The sequence below is a fragment of the Leuresthes tenuis genome, unplaced genomic scaffold, assembly GCF_036924035.1.
Source record: "Leuresthes tenuis unplaced genomic scaffold, fLeuTen1.0.hap1 SCAF_24, whole genome shotgun sequence".
Taxonomy (NCBI): domain Eukaryota; kingdom Metazoa; phylum Chordata; class Actinopteri; order Atheriniformes; family Atherinopsidae; genus Leuresthes; species Leuresthes tenuis.
Window position 1 is genome coordinate 17,357,523 of NW_027325378.1, and position 23,347 is coordinate 17,380,869.

The following is a 23,347-nucleotide window of genomic DNA, read 5'->3' on the forward strand; positions in this document are numbered from 1 at the left end:
AAGGGTCAGAAAACAGTATGCTCGGAACTACAAATGTCGAAAGTCTACGTCAGTGTTTATTTTCATGAATATTCAGTATTTTGTACAGTACAACGTGAAAAAAAAAACAGCAACTCTTTGGTTTATGACAAATACATCAAACGAAACAGCCAAGATGAGGATTGTTTTTATTGGAGTGGGAAGGGAGGGGGGGGGCGGGGGCTCGTGCCAGTGCGCACATGCGCATTCGGTGGGAAACAAGATTGAAAACGGGCAGCTATGCCGCGCGGTTACAGAAAACGGACTGGACGCGTCCGCTTGGAACAACGGCCGGCGTGCTGGAGGACTGACCCGGGGACTGCGGGACCGAGAGGCTGCTGACAGGCGCTTACAGCGACTCTTTCCCCGGGGATAACCTCCTCCTGAAACCGCGACCGCTCGACGTATCCGCACCTTTCCCCGTTTTACCCCCCTCCCTCTCTCTCGTCTCATCGGCTCCGAAAGAGAGACACGGAGACATCAGCGATGTTACTGCTACGTGTCTAGGATTTATCATCCCGTTGTGCGTTTGTTTGTTTCGACTGTGACTAAAACTGCACGCAGACCGTAAGCCACAAAAGCGGGGTTCACTATGGTTTTATTGGCGCTCCGCAGCAGGAGATGTCTTAATAGCTGCTGTATGGGGACGTTATGCTTGCAGTTGTTGCTGTGGATATTATGTGCCGTGAACGGAGAGGAGCAGCCGTTCAGCGTCGAGGTAAGAACGGGACCGGTGTGTGTGTGTGTGTGTGTGTGTGTGTGTGTTGACACGGGAGGCAAAGGAGCGACTCTTCACCTGCTAAAGTATCAGAGGTGTTTCAGCTACAGCGGGGTCCCCGTGAGGTGCCCAGCAGACCAACAGTTCTGCCCAAATCCTTTTCGCAACTTTATCAGTTGAGAAATTGACGTCCTGAGTGGAAATGTTCCAGTTGCATTGAAGACACGAAAAGTGTGTGTGGGGGGGGACGTTTTGTGTGGGATGCAAAGCAAGTTGAAGAGCAGCTACCTTTAAAGAAATGTAAAAAAAAAATTGCCCCCCCTTCCCCCCATAAAGGGTAAAGGGACCCATATCTTGTTATTGATGCACATGTTGGTCATTTCAGCATGAACAGTTATCTCATAGTAATCTAAACGGGGTATATGCCAGATGTTTGTGCTTTCGGGGTCAGAGATCTTGCTTTCAGATGATCTCACTTGTCACTACATACCACAAAGCGCTCGTGCTCAAACTCCACAGGAAGAGACCTTCAGGGGATACAGGCTTTGTAATGTGGGCCAAAAGGGGGGAAAAAAGCCTATTTCACCCCGGAGTTTCCCTCCAGGGAGAAGTATTCCCACCTCCTCTACACATAAGATCACCCTGACATGTGTCATGACCGACATGTTCGCGCGACCTGCAGGCTCGGCTCGGCTTGGCTCGGCTCGGCTCGCGCCGCGTTGTTCGGCAGCAGATCTGGCTCAGACGCCACAGGTTATTCGGTTGAAGAGCCCAAGCTCACATGACACTGAAAAAGAGGTTTGTCCATAACTCTTGGATAATTGATTCTGGCTCGAGTTGCTTGACTACCTCCTTTATACGACGGAGACAGCGTCCTCTTTGTCTGCCGTGAACACCCTCCTCAGTGGCACCAACTCTCTGCTGCAGGACACGGTTCACAATGCAAATACAAGTGCTGCGTTCTGCATGGACATCCTGGTGATACTTCAGCGGTCCCCTTCCTCCCGACTCTTCTCCTCCAGCCAGCGTCTCCCTCTGTTATTCCCGTGCGTCACGGTTTTGTGAACATGGCCGCGACACTGTGACTTATTCGGAAACGTAGTGGGGCCACAGTGTGTCTTCCACGGCACGAGCAGCCATTGACACTCTGAGTCGGAGATGAGACTAACTGTACGCGTAATGCGTCCAGTTGGGAGACCTCTTTGTTTCCCCAACAGAAACTAGAAAGGGAGAGAAAAGCTGTATGTATTTTCTGCACAGGTAGAAGCAAAGGTGTCACAATATGGGATGCTTTGAATGTTTTGTCGTTGGCAGCCTCCTAAACCTGTGGTGTGAAGATGCTGCTGAGCGCACACTTGTCACCGCACTATCCTGCTGTATTGAGTAAATGTGGTTCCAGTGGTTTTGTCTTCAGCTTCCTGACATCACAGCGTGCAACACTTCAAACTGTCTCCGTTTTGGGCCCAAACCCGTGGAGACTGAGCTGCCTCCACTGGAGCCAGTCTCTGCGCCCCCTCATGACGGTGTGTGTTGGTGTGTGTTGGCGTGTTTGTGCCGCACGCCGGGTTGCACAGGGTAAGAAACGAAGGGCGAGATGAGTTTCCCCTCTAAACATCAGATGCGGTTTGAGGTGGCCCCGCAGCTGCCCTGTAATCTCTGGCCAGACAAAACCTTACCCTTTGGGATGGCAACTCCAGTGAGAATTTCACGGCTTAATTAACGCCGGTGCCACACTTGCCCCAGTCGGTTTTTCTCTCCCTTCCCCGTCTTATGTTTTTACAGCAAGTACAGTCTGCCACTGGGTGATAAAAGTGTAATTAAGACCTTACTTCTGACGCTTCCCTTAAACACTGTAGGTCTGCCAGTCTGCACTGAATACACAGCAGCTTTTGTTTATCCGGTTGCCCAAGAGTTCAATTTATGGGCTCAAACTTGACTATGACAACATTCTGCACAACGAGCCTGTGTCCAAAGACCGTAGCCACATACAGTCTTCATCATGTCACCCGCAGCTATTTCTGTACTCTGTGTTCTGCCTCCCGTTTATCCAGCCGGGATCTGAGCCATTCGATCCGTTTGATTTGTTTGTGCTTCTGCTGCTGTGCCTTTCTCTTGGATAAGCAGCAGTGTGGAGGCATGGAGTCCTCATGAGCCCTGCACTGCTCGTCTGCACTCAGAGAGGCATCAGGTGCAGCGCTGCGCTCGGAGGCACCTTAAGTGTGTTTGAATCATGCTTCCCTGCTCGCCGGAGCCAAAGGGAAGTTGCTTAGTCAGAGATAATGTGCTGTATGACAAAGAGTGCGAAATTGTGCTCTTCGTCTACGAACACATCACGTCCCCGAGTGAATTAATGGTTCAGGTAAACTCTGCCTGCTTTCGGTGGTAATTATTAACTCCTGGAGGGATTTCTGTCTGCTCCCTCTGTTTTAAGCCCTAACTCCAGAATCTCTGGCTTCCGGTTTTTCTCTTTGACTCTTATCCTGAAAGTTCTAACGGAGAAGTGGTGATTCCTATCTCTGCTGAGATCACAGCTCGACTCGCCATTTAACTGGACCACTCAGTGTTTCTACATGATGAGATTAATTCGATTATAGTTGGATTATGCTCCTTATTTAAGCCAGGGAAATGATCCAAGTATATATGGCGGTGAATAAATGAATCATTGGCACTAAGCTTGTTATACTCCGGTACAGTAGGTGGCGCTGTACCCATTTCAGCTATTGCTAATAGAGCCACAAAGAGCCAATAGTTGACCTCTTCACCACCACCAACAACAATAAGCTCAGGCATTCGAAAAAGATGGCGAACAAAGAGCAAGATGGAGCCACATCCGTCTACATTTCCTTTGTGATGAGCATCCTTATGGCACAAACACGCTCACTGCAACAAGTTCTCACGCTCACACTTGGTATTTCTCTAAAAAAAAAAAAAGTATTATATAAATTTGCCTAGACTATTGCAGGAAACAAGCACATGACTCCCACGAGTGAGCAGAGCAACACTAACAACAACACTACTAATAAAAGTGATGAAAGACTACAAGTAACCCGATCCGGTCCAATTTTTAGTCAGACTAAGCTGTATACATGAACTTAACAACTCAGTCTTATTGTAATTTAGCCATTAATTAGCCGTGGAGCCCAACTCAGTGGGCGTTACATGGCACTAAACGTGCCGGTGGCACAGGGTGGCGTAGAGCTACTCTCCACTGGCCCGTTTACCCGCAGCGCTTCTGTCGCCATGCGAGGATCGGCAGGAGCTTCATCCCCGTCTCAGCTCATGTTACCAGTTGGCATACGCTCCCGAGTGGCAGCTGAATAATGGAAAGCAGCTTGTGGGAATGTGTGTGCATGAGTGTTGGTGTGTGTGTGTTTCTTCTAAACCGTTGCAGGTTCTCATGCTTCCTGGGATTTTTCTAATATCATGTGTTTTTTTTCCTCTGTCGCAGCATTTAGGCTGCAGTAGAACATACAATAGAAGGTCGTGTTTAAAGATCTAATATGTTATTTTTAACGATAAGTGCCTGTTGTGTGCTTTGCATTTCCCAGAAATCGCTTGGCAGGCAGTTGGTATAGTCTCCTTTGTACTTTAACCTTTTTTTCACGACACGGTGGTTATCAGCTTTGATATTGGCTCCTTAACTACTCCCCGCAATTCAGCAAAATAGCCTTAAATTGAAAATGCACCACTTCCTTCGCAGCTGAGGCCTTTTTTCCCAGCGCAGCAGATGTAAAAACACGTGTAATTGCCTTTGTGTTCAGTCGGTCATGAATGAGATTGAGCTTTTACTTGCGTGACACTGCAGTTCGTTATCCCCTCACTTCCTTAACAGTTTAAACCCTTAAGTAGATGTTAGATCGTTGCCCCCCCCGCACCCTCCCACCTATGAGCTTGCCCCCAGTGTTTCTGGGGGTATTTCTATCGGTATGGCCCGTCCTGGTTTCTCGCAGATCCATCGTGTGGATTTCGGGAGCGCGAAACGCACAACGCTGCTGACATCATTTGGCTTTGGTGGGGGAGCAGATTTCCGAGCCACTGGGGTGTCTGTGTCAGTCTGTTCAGCCAGTCCTGGAGGGAGAAACACAACAGCACCTGCACAGACCTAAATGATTCATCATCGGAGGCGCGCGCGCGTACACACACACACACACAACTCACTTTCCGTCGCAGCCACTTGTTACGCATTGTTCTATTGTTTCTTTATGTGAGTGCAGACGGTCTCACCCCCTCCCCTCTCCCCCCCCCCCCCCTTTCTAAGACGTATCTTTGGTCACGGCTTACTGAGCTGTTAAATCTTTAATGTGACTGACAACTGCAACATTAGATGGTGTCAGTGGGGCATTGCGTGTAAGGCTGTCAATTAAGCTTTTGACAGGAGTGCTCAGGGACAAGTGCGCGCGCGCGCGTGTGTGTGGGGGGGGGGGTGTTTTTGTACAGTTTTACGCTACATAGTTTTTGTGATCATAACAACTATTTCAGTCTGTTCCTGTCCACAGTCTCACATCCCATGTTGGAATGAGCAATTACTCTCTGCCTCATCCCCAAATTAACACAAGTCAGACAGCCTCTTCTGTTTTTCTTTGTTTGTCTTCAAGGATCTTCTTCCTACTGCAATTGTTTTTGTCTGTTGTTGCTTCCTATCATTTAAAAATATTTGAACACCCCCCCCCCCCCCCATCCCCAAAGATTGTCCAGGGTGAAGCCACTGCTCAGTATGTATGATCACACGGTGACATTTTTGTGGCATTTCATCCTAATGGGGCCACTCAGATGGTGGGCATGGCATGCATTAAGCGAGTGTGTGTGCATGTGTGTGTGTGTGAAATACCGCTGCTGTAGTCACATTGCACCTGGGGGGCACGAGGTGGACATGACGAGGTGGAGGTGACAGTTTGACTGTCATTAAAAGTTTTTTTCCCCCCTCAGTTTCAATTTCAGGGCTGCGAATTCGAGCGCAGCAGTTGGAGCTGTGCGCGCATGTGTGTGGGTTTGTGGCGATCGGTGTGGGCAGGAAAGGCAGCGGTTGCCTTGACGACCCTGGCACACTTGCCAGTGGTTCGGCGTGTAACCGATGAATAATTCAGGGCGGCCAGAGGCTGCAGGCTGCCACGAAAAAGGGCCGGGATCATGAGCAGAGAGCTCCTGGCCCGTCTCAACACTGTTTCACAAATAAATGCACTTATTAGCATCACCAGAGAGGACGATGACTCTTCAATCTCTGCTCCGGTGAACGTTTAACAAATCGAACACGGGCTTGGTTTTTTTTAATAGTTCACACAGATGGCATCATAAAAAAAAGAAAATGGATTTCTTCTTAATAACTGGCAGACCCTTTTTTGTGGCATGAAAATGACTCGGAGCAAGGTCCTCCACCGCTGATTTTCAGTCCTAGCAGGGAGCTAATTGTATTCTGTCAGCGTTCCCGGGTGTACCTAAATCCTTCACTGATTAAATGAGAAGAATAAAAAGCAGAGGGGCTGTAAGTGTCTGAAAAGCTAAGACTTGACGGGCCCTGGCCTCGGGTGAAAGAACTCGTTGGCAGTTTGAAGCCTTCAGGCAGAGTTTCTGTCCCGCCGACACTTTCGACTGACACCCAAACGCCACACAGCGAACTGTACATATCCGGCTCCAGACAAAGGTGCAGTGTTACATTTGTGTGTCCGATCAATGATGGGATCACGGGTTTTGCTGATGCTTAAAGAGCAACTTGTTTTTTTTTAACTATGACAAATACTAATTTTTTGGGGTTGAAGAGTTAAAGCTCATAAAGACTTAGGAAACCTCAGAGAAAAAGCAGATGATCTGGGATCCTCAGAACTCCTGTTTCTGTATAAGAAGTGAGTCTTGGAAGATGTCATTTAGTGGGGTTCTTTTGTACTTATCATCATGGTGAATCCTTGTATTTGCACACGTGGCACAGGCTCCATGTCGGACCCAGAACTTAATGAGAACAGTCGCTGGTTCGATCCCCTTCTTGCGTACAGCCGCTGCAGTGCCACCATCAGCCGTGGCCGTTACTGCTGGTGCGTGAACTGTGAACCTTTCAGCTCAACAGAAACATGAGCCTCTGCTGCTAGTTTACTTGTTGGTAAGTTCACTCCAGCGGTGAACGTCTGCCTGTAGTAATCGTGCTAGTTTTGACATAGCAGACTCCACTGTTCTGTGATCAATCGTTAATGAACTGCTGTAACTCAGTTTTCAGTTCTCCTCACACCACAGAACGATTTCTGTCCGACAGCCCTCACTTCTCCTTATCCTCATCTTTTCCTGGCCTTTTTGATGCTCACCTGGCTCACAATTATGAGGCTGTTCGTAGATCATGAGCCACAGAACACCTGTGTGGATCCAAATCCCTTTCTTTAAAACCTGATGGGGCGTGGCTTCTCTCCTTCATGTGACATCACAACTCAGTTGTGTTTTTTAAGGTCCTTCCTACACATTGAAGCAATGGAGCTGCTCGTCTTCCACTCAGTCCATGTGCTAAGCCTGAGTAATGTTGTTCAACTAAAAACGTGAGTTCCGTTCTGTAAAGAACTGCATTCATGGAAACCTGCTCCGATCACAAGCGTAAACTGGAGATAAGAAAGCAGACTGGTGCTTATTACCTCGGTGTTACAGGCCTCAGGCGTGTGTGACACTTTTCCACAAAGAAAAAGAAGTGTAACTGACATAAAACGTGTGATTAAAGACGAGCTGTGGTCACACGATCTCTCTCCTGACGTGCTTTAGCGGCTTCTCGCTGCCTTCTGACTGAAGCCAAACTCGTGTTCTCATCTCGCCGTGAACAATTAATGCGCACGTGATCTGCGGCGCAAGCGTCACTCTGTCCCTGTAACCTGAACTCTTATCAGCGGATCAGCCTCAAACGTCAACATTAGCAGCCTCCGTATTCTGTCTGCGCGTTGCCATGCCGACCGCGCTTCCTGAGCCCGCATCTCATCTATAATAGAGCATCCCGCCGCCCTTACAGGTTGGCCTTTTGGTGGCACCTATCGGCTAATTGGCTCACCTTCTGCTCGTCAGGCGGCCGGCCGGCTGGCTGACTGTGTGAGGGGCTGTGTGGATGTAAAAGCTGTGGGGTCGCCTCAGTTCAGTGCCCGTGTGAGGCATCTGGATGAGGTCAAGCCATCTGAGTCACTCCAGTGCTCTGCCCTCTCTTTACTCTTACCTGGTTGTACCTGCAGGGCCGTTACTAACGCTGACTCGCTTTTCTGTCTTTTGTTTGAGACCGTTCGCCGCTTAAATGATCTCGGGTTTTTCGATAAGAAGCTTAGGGGAACAGGAAATTGTATTTTTCTCCAGATAAAGGTGTGCAAATATGCAGAGGAGTGCTGTAAATGCACAAGTACTAAGGTAGAAAACAGCAAGCTGTGGAAAAGGTGAGAAATAAATAGATGAGATAAGGGCGGGTTCTTGTGCCTGAAGCTCGGGAGAAATCTATGTGAGAGAGAAGTGGAATTAGGTGTGTACAACCCCATAAATAAGCACTGGTGCTTCTCAGAGATTTAAGCCTCCACTTGGGCGTTGCTGGTGGACTTCTTCTCTCTCTGCTTCAACAGTGCCTCGGTTTTTGGAGAAGTTTAACCTCATTACAGCACTCACTGCTCTCTACTCTCAGGATGTACTCAGCACTTCTAACAACATTACTCTCAGATTCCGCATGAAAGATTAATGCTTGATGCTTGTTCTGTGGTATCTTGATGTTTGGCCGGTTAAAATAAGCTGCAAGTATTAAATGACCGAAATCTCAAACGTGGCAATATTATCATTAGGGAGCTGAGCTACGGATGTGAACATGCTCCTCCTTTTACACTTAATGCGTTTTTTTCTCCTCCCGTCTTTCCTGGACCTGATACTCTGCTAAAAAATGGTCCGCCTGATGTTTTCCCTACCTTTCTGTGACTGTTGCAGCACCAACAAGGAGCCCAAACCACAGCCCTACCGGGCAGCACCATCTATCCTTAAAAGCTCCCACGTTATCCGTTTGCATTCTCCATCTGTGGAGCCGAGGCCCCCTGCTCTTAGGCGTCCTCAGATCGTCAGAATTCCGGGAACAGTAGATAACGGCGTGAAAGCGCGAATCAATGAGAAAGAGAGGCAGGCGGCAGAGATTGAGGTTGTGGAAAGAACACAGGAAAGAGATAAGGACTGATTTAAGGGTAAAAGGAAGGAGGGAGGGTTTGGAACTGATTCAGCAAAGCACACCTTTTCAGGATCTACTTTTTTGTCGCCCTCAGGATTATAACGAGATTAAAAGTCTGCGTTGTTAAAACGACCGAACAGCGGATTAAACGGCACTTTTGCTTCGTCATGTTTACCCAACTTAGATCTTTGTTGTAGGAAACTCTGAGATACTCTGTATTTACTATAGCTTACACTCTCCTAAAGAGAGGATGCTAATAATACATTGGTGGAGACCTACTCTTCAGAGCACGATGAAGCAATCAAGGATCAAAGACTTGGATTTAATCTTTCGAAGTGTAAGCTGTATTAAGGTATCCAAGCCTTGAGCTGGTGCTTCTCTTTGATTCTGAAATTTGATCCCAAAAGTGCAGCCGTGGCAATTTTTGTCCAAGTTTTAGGTTTTCTGTGGGACTGATGAGAGGAGAGGTGGGGGCACAAGTCTGTGCTTCAGCCCTAACAGAAGTGATGTGATCTGAGCTGCGGGGGTGTAATGGTGAGCATTTGAACACTAATAGCTGCTTTTGACCAGAAGAGTGCATCAGCTTTTTCGACCTAAAAGGACAGCAAACACAAAGCCACTGTTCTGCTCCGTAAAGTTGGGAGACAATGCCCCCGATTATATCACAGTGATGTCATCGTGGCCCACATTTATCCAAGCTACAGTCACACACACTCATACAGCACTGCTTTTTCTATACAGGCTGTGAAGTTGTTTCTCTCTGCCACACACCAGTGGTTCTGCATGAAGTAACGTTTGGAGGTTCACTAGCTTATGTTAGCGAGCCGATTCACCGCTAGTAAGACTATCGTAGACTATTTCACCAATGTTAGACTAAGCTAACTCTAACCCAAGAGGTGAAATTATCTCTGGAGTTATAATTTATCTTATTTCCAGTTATAATCTTTAGTTATAATCTAGATTAATCTAATTCATAAAATGCCAATTCCTAAAAAGTTGCCTGACCCAGATGAGACACCTGAAAGCGACCCATCCCTGCTGTCTGATGGGAAATGTTGCTCCAGTGTCAAGCTTTTAAACACATCAGTGGGAGATCTTTTCTGTGATAATTATGTGTAACTTCATACCAGTTTTTTCCCATCAACTCCATGATCTATGGTCAGTTCTTTGGATAATTCTGTGAATGTTGCTGTAGAAGAGATGAGTCGCCTGTCAGAGGAGAAAGTTTCCCTGCCCTCTTCTGCTCGTCTTCTCCTCTGTTCTCCTCCGGCTGGCTGCTCCCCCGCTGTTCTGGATGAAAAACAAAAGCGGCATGACAGCTACGCCCTTCCACACCTTGCCTCCGTCTGGGTCTCGCTCTCATATGGGTCTCTGAACAAGTCCTCACCTCCTGCACACTCACACAGGCGCCGTCCAATATCCTGTCAGCATCTGAGCGACAGGCGCAACAACAGTGTCGGCCCTCGGTTTCCCTGATGGCTCTAATACATCTCTGGATCAGATGAAGCCCGGAAGCTCAAACGCATCTCGCTGCTTCACTCTGCAGCTTCAGTCATGTTATCGTCTCACAGCTCTGCGTCTGTGCACTTAGCTGTCATGCATTTGCAGCTGTGTTAGTAGCTAAAGGACGGTTTTCTTTAGATACGTTTTAGTTTCAGAAGTAAGATTAAGGAAAAAGGGAAAAGCAATCCAAAACAATCCCATCGGATGATCAAATTCACTGCTGCTTTTGTTGAATTAAAGTCATGAAGACCACAGAGGAAAATTAACTTAATGGCGTTCTCCTCAGTGCTACGTCTGAACCGTCCACCCTTTCATCTTTTTTTTGTCTCGTCTTTCATCCCAGAAGCAACAGGGAATTAGCTGCAGCGGTGGCTGTAAGACAGAGCTGACGTGCGGTTAGAATTAAATAAATAAAAAAGCCTCCAAATGATTGCAGGACAGGAAAAAGGAAAGTGGAGTGGGCAGCGAGTGACGGGACAGAGAAAAAGATGCGTGAAGAGAAAGAGAAAATCATACGTTCGACTTGGTTTGATACTTCTTGGATGCGAGTAACGAAATTTACAAGAAGAAGATGAAAGATTTGGCGGCTGGATGCGCATCAGCTTTGCAGAACTGAAACATCTCCTTTTAGCTTGGTCTCCTGTTATTTAGTGCAGACCAGGAGAAAGGAACCCTGCCGTTAGAGGTTTTAAAACTCGTGAAATTGACTTTTCACATCGCAGATGACCACATAACGCCAGATGAGGATGGAACACACAGCGTCTGTCGGAGATCTCTCTGCCGCCCCCCCTACCGCGTGTCACTTCCTCCCTGACAGTGTCATCCGTCTGCAGGTGTTTCAGCAAGCGTCTGCGGCTTTATCCGAGCTTTGACACGCATGTGGGCCAGATTACCAGGCTGTAGTGAAGTGTAGTGGCTCGGTGTGAGGGGGAGAGGGGGTGAGGAGAGGAGAGGAGAGGGGAGGAAAGCGTGGAAAAAGACCAGAGTAACCAGAAGAGAGAAAGATGGAAAACCATAAGAGAAATTAGGCATTCACATGTAAAGCTGTGCAGTACATCAGCAGAGACTTTACTTAAGTGTGAATCTATATCAATGTCTGTTAACCTTAATTTAATTCATGAATAATTTCCTTTTCCTGGAGGAAATATACTTTCGGGTCACGTAAGACTGTGTAGGTTGGGTTTTTGGTTGTGGTTTCATTTTTCAGAATGTCATTCGGTCTTCCTGCTTTACAGTCGCCAGTAAAATTGATTCAGCCTGTGGAGCGTTATGCTCCCAAGGCTGTAACACATAAAGTTCCAGAACTGCCGGGTATGTAAATGTCAAAGGTCATAGCCCCTACATCTCGACAGCAATTATCTAAAAGACAGAAAAACATCATTGGTAATGATCATAAAATTCAGGGTGGGCAGTTGTAGTTAAGATAGACCTGCGAAGCACAGGGGTGGATCCTTTGCTTCCTTCTCCTCACTCAGTCTCATATCGTGCATCCCTCCGGGTTTAGTGGATTCATTCCCAGTCTGTGTGCTATCCTGAAAAAAAAACAGCCTATCCCCCTTCCCCTGACAGGCCTAGATGCCCAAGACAAATGACATCTATATCACATCGATTTATCAGACGACATTTTTCATGATAAACTGACACATCTTTATACATTTGCCCTTTTACAGATGTTTTTTTCAGAAGTGTCTTCAACATCTGCTGTTTGCAGATAAGATTGTTCTGTTGACCAGGCTGTATATTTGTTCTTTACTGAATGTAATTTATATCGATTTAACATACTTTATACGCGCAGGTACAATAGTCAAAATCCTCTCAGCATGTTCAGGCCCTTGTAGTTGAAAAATCTGAGCAGTCTGAGCTTTTTGGGAAGCTTCTGGAGATTAGAAAAATGCAGCGTCAGCGAGCACTCCATTCGCTGTAGCTGTTGTAACGTGTATGCGTTTCAGGCAACGTTCAGCTTGTCCTTCACTTTGAGTGGGATGACATCTTGGGTTTCCCATTAGAATTTTTGGGTCCAGCGCGTTGCTCGTTAGCTTAGTGTCACGGTGGAAAGTAGAGAATGGTTCAACTTTTCAAGCAGCTTTAGAGTCGCAAGCTAATCTAAGCGCGTGGCTGACACCATTACATGTTAACACTTTGCTTCTGTGTGAATTTAAACTTATATAAAATTATATTAAAGAATTTGTATTTAACTTTGGATAGAGCCATGCTATGTGTGTCCTGTCCTGATGCTAAGCTAGGCTAACTGTTAGCATCACCTTTGGCTTTTCATGATGATGATTCTTCTCATTTAACTCAAATCAAAGAAGCCACTCAGTGTGTTTTGAAATAGTCTGATAACTTTTTCACTCACGCTTTCCACTCTTGTTTCTTTGTCTGCAGGCGTGGCTCCAGAGGTATGGCTACCTCCCCCCTGCAGACCCCAGAATGTCAGTGCTGCGTTCTGCCAGAGTCGTGCACTCTGCTATCGCTGCCATGCAGCGCCGCTACGGCCTAAATGTCACAGGGATTTTGGACAGCAACACGATAGAGTGAGTCACACACCTTCCAACATACCCTCGAAGACGCCTCAGTAGGAACCGTGCGTTAAATCCATCGAAGGGAAAGAAACAAGAAGAGAGAGCGTGGGTGGGAGTGAGGCAGGCAGAACCTGACTGCAAATGCGAAGAAGCTGGAATATTTCTTTCGCTGCTTATTGTATTAGTCTGAATGCCTTTGATTAGTTTTGGTAAATTGGCAAGTAAAATGTTAACATTACATTTGTTTGATAAATGGGGAGAAAACATCAGTCGAAGGACAGTTGGGCTCTTCTGCTCCTTCCAAATAGATTAATGCAATTAATCGGTGATTGTTAAGGCTTTATGAACAGAAGCACAAATGTCTTGCAAGATGAGTGACCAACCGGAAGGTAAATCACTCCATACACGATGTATTTCTTTTGTTGTGATTGATTAAGATCACAGTGTTCACATTCAAGTGGACCAGACATCTTTGGAAGCTGGGGTACAAATGGTCGCTGCTTCTTTCACTCAGCCCGTGTTTTGCATTCTGAAGGCAGGCAGAGTAATTCTGCCAGACAGAAAGCTGCCCCGGCACAGATTAAGTGGGGCGTTTTTTAATTTGATCAAAGAGACCTTTTTCAGAGAGTACATCTCTGATGTCAGATCAAAGGATACAAAATGCCTTATTATTAATGCCCAGTGGAGGAGAAGGAAGAGCAGGGACAGTGTTTGGTTACTCTCCGTTCGATTGGACAAACTCGCGCCGTTCTTACCGCTCGAGAGCAGAGCGTCACGGCGGGCGAACCCACCCGAGGCCACCGTAACTCTTTAAAGAGGCATTTTAAATCATGCCTCACATTAAGAACGATTGTGACACGGTAGCAGGAGTAACATGAGCGAGAAGAAAGCGTTAATTCACGTTAAACCAAATATAGCCAAAGCTTTAACCTCGCTGCCCTACCCGCAAGTCTTCTTACCCACATAGCATTAAAAGTGTGTTCGCTGACATTTGGGCACACCAACAGTGAAATACCATCTGTGCTACAAATAGCAAATGAGCTGAAATTGACCACTGAACTGTGACACGGCGTCATGGTGACCAGCAACGTGAATGAGGACCAACAGCTGTCCAACCGCTGGGATGAACAGAGTGAAATGTGATAAGTTAACAAAATGTCTCCTTTTTTCCCCCCCTGCTGCTTCTCTGGCTTGATGCAGTGATACCACTATAAGGTGAGGCACCCCTGGTGTGTGTCCTGTGTGCATTCATACATTACAGTCATTATGAGAAGCACGGCGGCAGCAGTTGTTCACCGTTTGCTGTCGTCGGCGTGCGTCGGTCGGTGGAAAATGTGCTGCCGGTGAAGCGAAATGTCTGAGCAGCGTTGACTTGTGGCCTCCTCGTGTTCCCCTTGCAGGTGGATGAAGAAGCCCAGGTGTGGGGTTCCCGACCAGATAGGAGGTGTGTCCAAATTCAGTGTCAGGAAAAAGCGATACGCCCTCACGGGCCAGAAGTGGCAACATAAACATATCACGTACAGGTAGGTGGATTTGGATTTGCTCTGCAAGTATGTACTAATATATATATTTATTTTTTTTCTTTAGTAAGGTACTATCCTGCTTTATTTAATTTACAATCCAAATTCCTTTCAATCCCTGTAACCATGCAACAACACAAACAAAAAACACAGCCTGACTTTTCCCATCAAGGGACCTTTTGTCAAGCTGCGAAGACACCCAGCTGAGAGGATTAACCCAGCGCAGGCCTGCAGCTGCACAGAAATCACTGCTACCTGCACACAGGCACACAGACAGAGCTTCGGGACTCCCACCAGTCTCACTGACCTTTTCATTAAGAAGCGCAGAGTCAGAGAGAGAAATGGCGAGTTATTCTGGTTTTCATGCATATCTTGCACTTTTCTCTCGCCCGTCCTATCTGCCTCCCTCCTTTCTTTTTTTCCTTCTGTGAAGCCACAATCTGCCGCGCTTCTACGTTCTCCCGCTTGCGGAGAACGCAGCTCGACTCGGTAGACGGTATCTGAGCTCACATGAGGGGCGCGAAGCGGCAAAAAGGGGAGGGTCAACAAAAGCCGAAAGATCAGAGCGTGCGGCAGAAATGGGAAGAGACTGTCGGAGGAGGAGGCCCATCACCGCTTTCATAATTCACAAGCCCCCTTTCAGACATCCAGCCACATGAGTAATAATGTATAGGAAAACATGCTGTTCTTGTGTAATGTTACTCCCTGTTGATTTAGTGCCTCCACTCGCCCAGACTCTGTAATACTTTATTGGTGCTATGGTGTCGCTTGCTCCCAGCTCCATGTTTCATGAGATAATCCCCAAGAATTGATCTTGTTTTTTTTTTTTTTTTAATGTTTTGCTCTGCCCTGGGGACAAATGTACAAGCAGTATTAAATGCTACATTTAATCTATGGATCAGTGACCTACAGCTGAAGTAGAATCCTATATCACTGGTTGCACATGCGCCCGGATTCATGGTCCTGCTTCTTTTTTTTGAGAAAAAACCAAAACGTTCCGCCGGGATTGGCTTTAAATTCGACACGTGGTCCATGGGTGAAGGTACCGAACTGAAAGGAAGCAAATGAGCGGAGTTGGGGAAGAGAGGAAATGAGGAGGGAGGAAAGTGAGGAGTGGAAGGAGGAGAAGCAGCTGCAGAGAGAAAGAGAAGAGTGAGGGGAGGAAACCCCGGTGGAGGGCAGAGGGGGCTCTCTCTGACAGATTAGGGTTATGTAATAAGTTTGGGGGCATTTTGACTATGTGAGCTCACGTGTGCGCATGTGTTTGTGTGGTGCGTGCGGTGCGGTGCGGTGTGGTGCGTGCCTGGCCTCCAGTCAGTCGGCGGATGTGCCCGCAGCTGCTCCTTTTATCTCAAATTGCTGCAGCCGAGGATGCAGCACATTCATCTGAAGATTCCTATAATCTCCTTAAGGATTCTGTGTGTGATGTGGCAACTCATCGCCATATTTCAATCAGATAGAAGTATCAAAATCTTCCCAGTGATATAAGAAGTGGAGTGGGGGCTGCAATTTGTCTGAGCTCACAGTATTAAAGACTAATGGGTTAGGAAAAAATATAAAAAATCACGTTTAATGTGCTCCAGTGCATATATTTGTGTGTCTGAAGTCACTTCCAATTTAAAAAAAAAAAACCCTGGCCTTTTCTTTGGATAGAATTATCTTTATCTCCGCCAAGCTTCAAGCTCAACAAGTTGAAACTTAACAATCATATAGTTCAGTTAACTTAAGAGAGGAATGAGAGGATTATGCTCTACCCAGCCAGCGTCTCTGGTTTTGACTCTTACTTCTGATCGGTGCTCTTTATTTTACTTCACAGGCGGCGGTTTAAAGATTGAAGTTCCCATTTGTCACTGAACGCACCATCGGCAGCTTCACCTTTACTAAAGCAAACTGGACAACTTTAGTGAAAAGTAGCCCAATCTAAGCCAAAGTTCCTCAGGTTAGCTTCTGAGGAACTTGAGCAAAAGAGAGGAAAAATGGAACAATGGTGAAGGTTTGTGGTGCTGATGTGTGACAGATGTGCTCTAAGAGTATAAACTAGCTGAGTGGCCCCATTATGTGGTGTGATTAAAAAAAAAGTAATTTATAAATGATTTATCCATCTTTGACTCTCATGATGCTGGGTGCTATGGAAGCAAAGTTAGCACTGTTTTTACTCATCTGCTTCTTTATGCCCCCCCCCCAACACCCTGTCTTTCTCTCTCAGGCTCTGAAAGTAATCTTAAATAACAATGCTGGCATTTGGAAAGCATCACAAATGCATGACCGCCCCAGGTGTGTGCTAGTTTCCATGTAGCCACATACAGTCCTCGCTGTGTGGAGGCACTAATTAGCTCTGGCATCCCTACTGCTCTCCCTGCATGCAGGTTCTATTACAGCGCACGAGTTGCATCCGGAATCATTATCACTTCTCAACATGGAGTTTAATATCTGTTATAGCCTCAGAGCAGCCGTGGAATCTTCTCATTTGTTGTTTTTGTGGCCTCTCGCCACATGTCTTTCCCTCCTTGGCCTTAAAATAGGACACGCACACAGCGAGTTGGGTCATACGCTCAAATGAAACAAACTTTTTGCTTTATTCCTCAGACGGCTGCAGTGGTTGGTGAGGCTCTCTGAGACGGAGCAGGACAAAGACACGCATTCATGGCCGCTCAAGTGCTTTAATCTCAGTAAAGGCGTTTGTTCCTTCGCAGGTCCTCTCTTGGTCAGCTGATATTGATCGAAAGAGAGATTCTCTGTGGGTGTTTATGAGACTTGTACTCCCGTTTGCCTGAAATAACGCCACTAAAAGACAAAGCGGACATTTATTCGCATTCGCATAGATATCCCCTATGAAATGTTGAGAATTTACTACAAACTTGAAAATGGACTTGAATCCACACGGCTCACAGCCTCCAAACGTCTTCAGCCGGGAAGTCCTTTAGATTCAGAAGTGGGATGATTCAGCCTCATCTGCCTTTTGTGTGATGGAGCACCAGCAGCTGTTTCCTCCATCATGCTCGGGACAGCTAAATGGCAGCTTATGTACCGTTAATGGTGCCGCTACCTCACAGCTCTTAACTAATTAATGATCAAACCGAGCAGTTGCAGAGCAAACCGAATAAACCTCTCGGGCCCGGACAAACTGGGACGTAAAATGAGCCGAGCACAGAGCAGCGCAGAGACATGCGCTCATCGGCACATTGACCAGGTCTGATGTTATATCAGACAAAGACAGCAACCTTTCAAAGAGCCTTTTTCTATTTCTGTAAAGAGCAACTGGATGTACCTTTCAGAAAAGCTGTGTAAAAGAGTCGTTTCTTTTTCTGCTGTGGTTAGCATTTTTTTTTTTTCAAAATCTGACAAGGACTTGCTTCAGGCTGAGGTTTCATAATGTTTGCCAGCTAATGGCTCACAGTCACTTTCAGGCATCCCCTTGAAAAGAAAACAAACACTGAGGGGGATCCTGGGTCTTTGGGGAAAAAGGTTTTAGAGCATGAACATTCAAAAGAAGCCAGAATCCAGCATTTGCTCCTCATGATTCTGGAACAGCTTTCCGTTTAGGTTCAGGATGGCACGGAGAACTTTAGGAACATCTTTACCATAATATTTCTGCATGACTGTGCAAAAGTGCGGGAGATGTAGATGTACAAAGACCTTCTGATGATATTTGTTCCAATTATGGAAAATGACAGCTTGACAGGCAAACACAGACTCTGCAAGGAGCCGGAATGAAAAGGGGAAGAAAAGCGAGGAGGTGGCAGAGTGTACAGAAAAGACATGTGTGGGGCGGGAAAAGGAAACAGGGAAATGCTGAATAAACTTGAAACATGAAGACTTTGGGGGTGGGTGTCTTTCTTAGACATCAGCAGCATCAGGAGAGCCAGGTGTCTGGGTTGGACGTGGGAAGCTACATCCATCTGTATATCCTTTAAGATGGACCAAACTTTAATAGAGCGCATCGCTGACATATTTCCAGAGCCAATAAAAGCGCTGAGAGCTTTTCCTGATTGCCCGAACCGGACCAGAGCCTCTCAGCAGGCAGTGGGCTGTTAATCCTTAATTAGAAAATAAATTCCAGTGGCAGGAAATCGTCCTTCTCCTCTGCACACCTGCAGCAACTCGAAGCCGGCAGGGGAGGACTCAGCTGCTTTCTCTCACAAATCGCTCCATTTGGTTCTCTGTTGGCGAGCCGGATGAGCGTGAAATGGAAGCATGCGGGGAAAGCGGCAATCGTTCTTTTTAAATAGTGAGATCACTCAGATTGACAAGCTGCGGCAAGATAAACCGCCTGTTGTTTTCTCACTTTTCCAGATGAGAAAAGCGGCTGAAGAAGCCACTGTTTGGTGTACCTGGTTTGCCTCACCCGAACACCCGAGTGTGTTTTCCCATCCTAACCCACTCTTCCGTGTTCCCCTCGCCTCTGCAGCATAAAGAACGTGACGCCCAAAGTCGGTGCCGAGGAGACCCACGATGCCATTCGGCGAGCCTTCGACGTGTGGCAGAACGTGACGCCGCTGCGCTTCGAGGCCATTCCCTACAGCGAGCTGGAGAGGACCAAGAAAGACGTGGACATCACTATCATCTTTGCTTCAGGTTTCCACGGCGACAGCTCGCCCTTCGACGGCGAGGGGGGCTTCCTGGCGCACGCCTACTTTCCGGGGCCGGGAATTGGAGGCGACACGCACTTTGACTCGGATGAGCCGTGGACGCTGGGCAACCCCAACCATGACGGTAGGCACAGAGCTTCCTGAATGCACTAGACTTGTCACGCTGACCTGAAGCCGGTCGCTTTTAGAGAGCTCTGTATGCCATGTGTTGTGTTGAGAAGCTGTGTTGTTGTTTTACGCCGTGCAGAAGTCACACATCCATATTTATGCATCAGTGGCCAGTCAACGAAGCTTCCAGGCCGACCTTTGAACCCTGTGAGCATGTTTAGACTGATATAGATGAAATGACAGAGGAAAAGAGCTAAAAAAGAGATGGTTGCCTCCCTTGCCCGCGTTGAATTCTTTGCTGAATCAAAGGAGGACCGCTGCCCGCGGTCCAAAGAGGCGACACATCACTGTTACCATGAGTCAAATCATGAGAGAAACAAGAAAGAGGGACACAAGGAAAACAGATGAGTTGACTTCCTGGAAGGCAGCAGGGCTAACAAACAGCGAAAGAGAGGATAAAGAGAGAATGGCAAAGCATCTCTAGAGGTTCCAGAGCTCACAAGTGAGACAGATAGAGAGGGAAAGACTCGAAGAGCAGCGTAGCAGGAAGTAGAAGCATTAGAAGCGGAGAGCAGAGATGAGTGGGAGCTGGAATTAAAGATGAAGAACTCGCTATTGAAGAGGGAATTTTAAGCAGATATGGAGGGCCGTGTGTTGGCACAGAATATTTATCTGTTTAATGAATGTTTATGTGCTGTAAGTACAGGAAACTGCATTTTGTCTTCTTTTTGATCAGTGACAGTGAAGTCAAATCTAATCTAACCGAAAGGACCAAGCAGGTTTACCCAAAGATTTAAAGATTTTAGAATTCAAACCGAAGAGAACGAGGAGTGTGTTGTCATCGCTGCTGCAGGGTCTTAGAGGAGGGAGAAGCAGCTGTCATTGAGGGGCCATGATTCACTCCCTCCAGTGCACTGAAACACACACACAGACACACTCTCCTCCAGCCCCCAATGCAATATTAATGCAGTCCTGCTGCAGCCCACACTCCTGTCAAAACATCCCATAATGCATGCAGTTCTATTATGCTTTCTCCGGCTGACTCTCTTGCCAGATGTGAACGTGGACGCGCCTCTTCCTGACCGCTCACTGCGCCCTTTTTCTCCGAGCGGTGACCCGCGTTACATTGAGACGAAGCTCCGAAGACGGATACAACTGGAGGCTGATTGTGTTTTACCTTCAGCCTGAATATATTTATTAGAAAAAACTACTACAGATGTCAGGCATTCCACGTGTCCGTGCGGGATTGTTCTTTTCTTTTTTTTTTTGGGTCTTGGCACCGAAGCAAATCCTCTCAGGCAGAGTGTAGGTTCCAGCAGGCCGAGACTAAAGAAAAACTGCTCTGCAACATTACTGCTCATCATTCAACACATGGCCTGTTTGATTTCAACTTCTGCAGCAGCGATCAGATCAATAACACGGCACCGTCTCTAAGTATGTGATGCGGATGATGCAACAAAAACACATCACAGGTTTTATTCCACAGGATGATTCAAATCTCAGTTTGCTAAACTGTATCAGGAACGGATAAAACATCAAATAAACCTGAAAATATTGAAGGTGAAGCATCACTTTAGATCATTTTTCTACTCAAAATGATATTCTTTGCCTACATTTTGCCCAAACAAATGAGTTAATAACTGGGATTTAGAAATGAATTATAAAATGTTAATTCCAGGCAAAAAACAAGGTGGATATTTCAGGAGAAAAGGCTCATTTGAGCCGAATGACACAAGACTGGACTGAAAACCTGTGGCAACAGGTCTTATGGGGGGACGTTCACACGTTTCAACAAAATGTTGCACATTTTTCCTTTTTTCTTGACAGTATAGCTATATCAGGAAGTGATTGGTGGCTTAAAATGTGGACACAGTAATGTAGCTGCTGTCGAATAACAGCAGAAATGTTTCCGTGAGAATAGGGGAAGAATTATTTGATGGAGAAGATAAAACCTCTAATGTTATGATATACCTCTCTGAAACTCTGCAAACGCGGGCCAAATGTGGCCTCCACATGAATGTGATTGGCTAATGCAGTACCCCTCTGCACGCAGGTAAAAGTTGAGTCAGACGACCCCGCAGGCTTTAATGGGGCTTTTTGCACCGCTGCTCTCCCCGGGTCGTCCCACTCACCGATGGAGGGAAGGCATTAATGTGCCGACGCCTCTGATATCGCACTTTGTGGACATTTTCCTCTGAAAGGAGTTGATGGCATTCATTTCGAAAAGCGTGGGTTCAAGACCTATTTGTGCTCGTTAGGTGACTCTCACTGGCTGACTGTTGGCCACCTTCATTTCCTACATGTCAAAAGATGTCAATCCATTTTTCTAATCTCCAGGACCCAACGTGTTGCAGCAGCCATTTATTACACACAGTATATGTGCAGTATATGCTCCTGGAGGCTCCGTCGTCCACCTATCATCTTCTCTATAGAGGTATCTGTGCTTTGTAGGTAACAGCTGTGTATGATGTCATTTTAGCTCCAAGCAGCACATGGTGTCTGGCTCCTCAGTCTTTCTCCTTATCTCTCTTTCTTTTAGTCTCCTTTCCCTCTTTTTTTGTGTGTTTTAAAGTCTCTCTCACACACACACACACAGCAGATATGAACTGCTGTCCAGTAAGCTGCCCCTGCCTGTCAGAACTAATCCGCCACTCGCAGTCGTCCAGAAGGATCAGGCGTCACGGCGACTGTTGCCGGCATCACCCCGTTGATGTTGTTGTTGTTGTTTTGGACGATGACATCACCGGTGCACACTGGAGGATTATTTCCTGTCTGCCTGTCAAACACTGGCATGCACAGACACCTTCTCTTGTCTCACACGCACTCATGCATCCGCCTTCCCTCGTACGGCAGCTCAGGCATTTGAGGGGAGAGGATTAAACCGAAGTTACGTACTGAGGGATTTTTAGCACACACAGCAGCACGATGTGTGTAGCTATTACGATTAACTAATGGATTTCTCCGAGACTCTGACAAGCGGTGCGCAGGACAGACCCACAGAAGCGTTAAGACCAAGAAAATCCCATCTTCCTGCTCTGCATCTTCATGGAAATGAAGTACTTTATAGGGGAAATGATGAATTGAGAACATATTTGCCAAATTAATTGATAATGAATGTCAGCTGCTGCATGCAAACAGCATGGCTGCTGAAGAGCATCTGCGGAGTCTGTGCACCCGCTAACAGCATCATGATGCGAGAATCTGAGGGCAGTTTTCAACAAACGGATGCAGCGACTCAAATACTCGAGATTATTGGCGATCAATGCAGATTCAGAGGCTTTTGGAGGCATCTTGGAATTCGAGCATGCTTGCCCTCTGCAGCAGGAGTGTCTCTGTGTCATGAAAGATCTGAAAACTCTTGGGAGGCGACTCTCACTGTCAGTCGGACCTGTGAGATCACCTCTGCTTCACACTGACCCTCTGCTCTGCGCTGTGTGTGTGTGTGTGTGTGTGTGTGTGTGTGTGTGTGTGTGTGTGGTAACTATGATCACTCCACTCACGCCAAACCCCAGCCCCACAAGCTGCCATGTGCGGCGCATCGGGCCTGCTAACTGATGGATTTACTGAGAGGTTTCCATCCTCCCCTCCCTGCCTCTTCGCCCTCACTCACTACGAAGAGTGAAAAGTCCAGGGAAGGGATTCATTTGAGAAATGTTTAAACGAACAAACCCCATTTGTTTGTGTCGTATTTCCACAGGCCGTTTTTTTTTTTATAACTTGGATTAACAAACACAAGAGAGATAGAAAGAAACGGCACACAGATGTACCTGTAAGGTAAGAAAGGAAATGGAGGAAGGTAGCAACACTGCTATCTCATCTTAAACCTGTCCTTCCATTTGCCGCTTACCTTTGAGCTGTCTAAGAAGGACAAATACAGCATGTTAAAGGCCTAATAGTCTTACGTCATCTGACCTTCTTCTTTTTTTCACATACATCTCCTCCTCTCTGTGAGAATCCACACATTACTGCGTTAAGGACAGCACACAGCAGTTCAGATGCAGCCACAGCACAACTGCAGGTGTTATTTCAGCCCGGCTCAAGCACAGTGAGAGACAGCGGAGAGGCGGTGTGAGGGGGTGGCTGATCAACCAGCGCTCCCATTCAGAGTGCAACGGCCCTGCGGCCAAAACAGAACATGTTTTCACACGTGGACTCTGGACAAAGTCCAGGACGGGGAAAAAAAAAAAGTACTTCACGGAAATCTGTGTTTAGTTTAGGCTACCGAT

General features: G+C 46.8%; 1 protein-coding gene across 2 annotated transcripts in view; it reads left to right on the plus strand.

The window, feature by feature from the left end:
* Nucleotides 1–242: 242 nt before the first annotated feature.
* The window catches only part of LOC140284256 (matrix metalloproteinase-16-like), a 64,898-nt gene continuing 41,793 nt past the window's right edge, over nucleotides 243–23,347 (plus strand). Inside the window, exons 1-5 of one of the 2 annotated variants that reach the window (XM_072378086.1) lie at nucleotides 243–736; nucleotides 12,768–12,916; nucleotides 14,105–14,119; nucleotides 14,305–14,427; nucleotides 18,833–19,137. In XM_072378086.1, the coding sequence (XP_072234187.1) occupies nucleotides 611–736; nucleotides 12,768–12,916; nucleotides 14,105–14,119; nucleotides 14,305–14,427; nucleotides 18,833–19,137 (718 nt within the window). In that variant the 5' untranslated portion in view covers nucleotides 243–610. The remainder of the gene's footprint in view (nucleotides 737–12,767; nucleotides 12,917–14,104; nucleotides 14,120–14,304; nucleotides 14,428–18,832; nucleotides 19,138–23,347) is intronic. The other variant, XM_072378087.1, reaches the window with a different exon arrangement.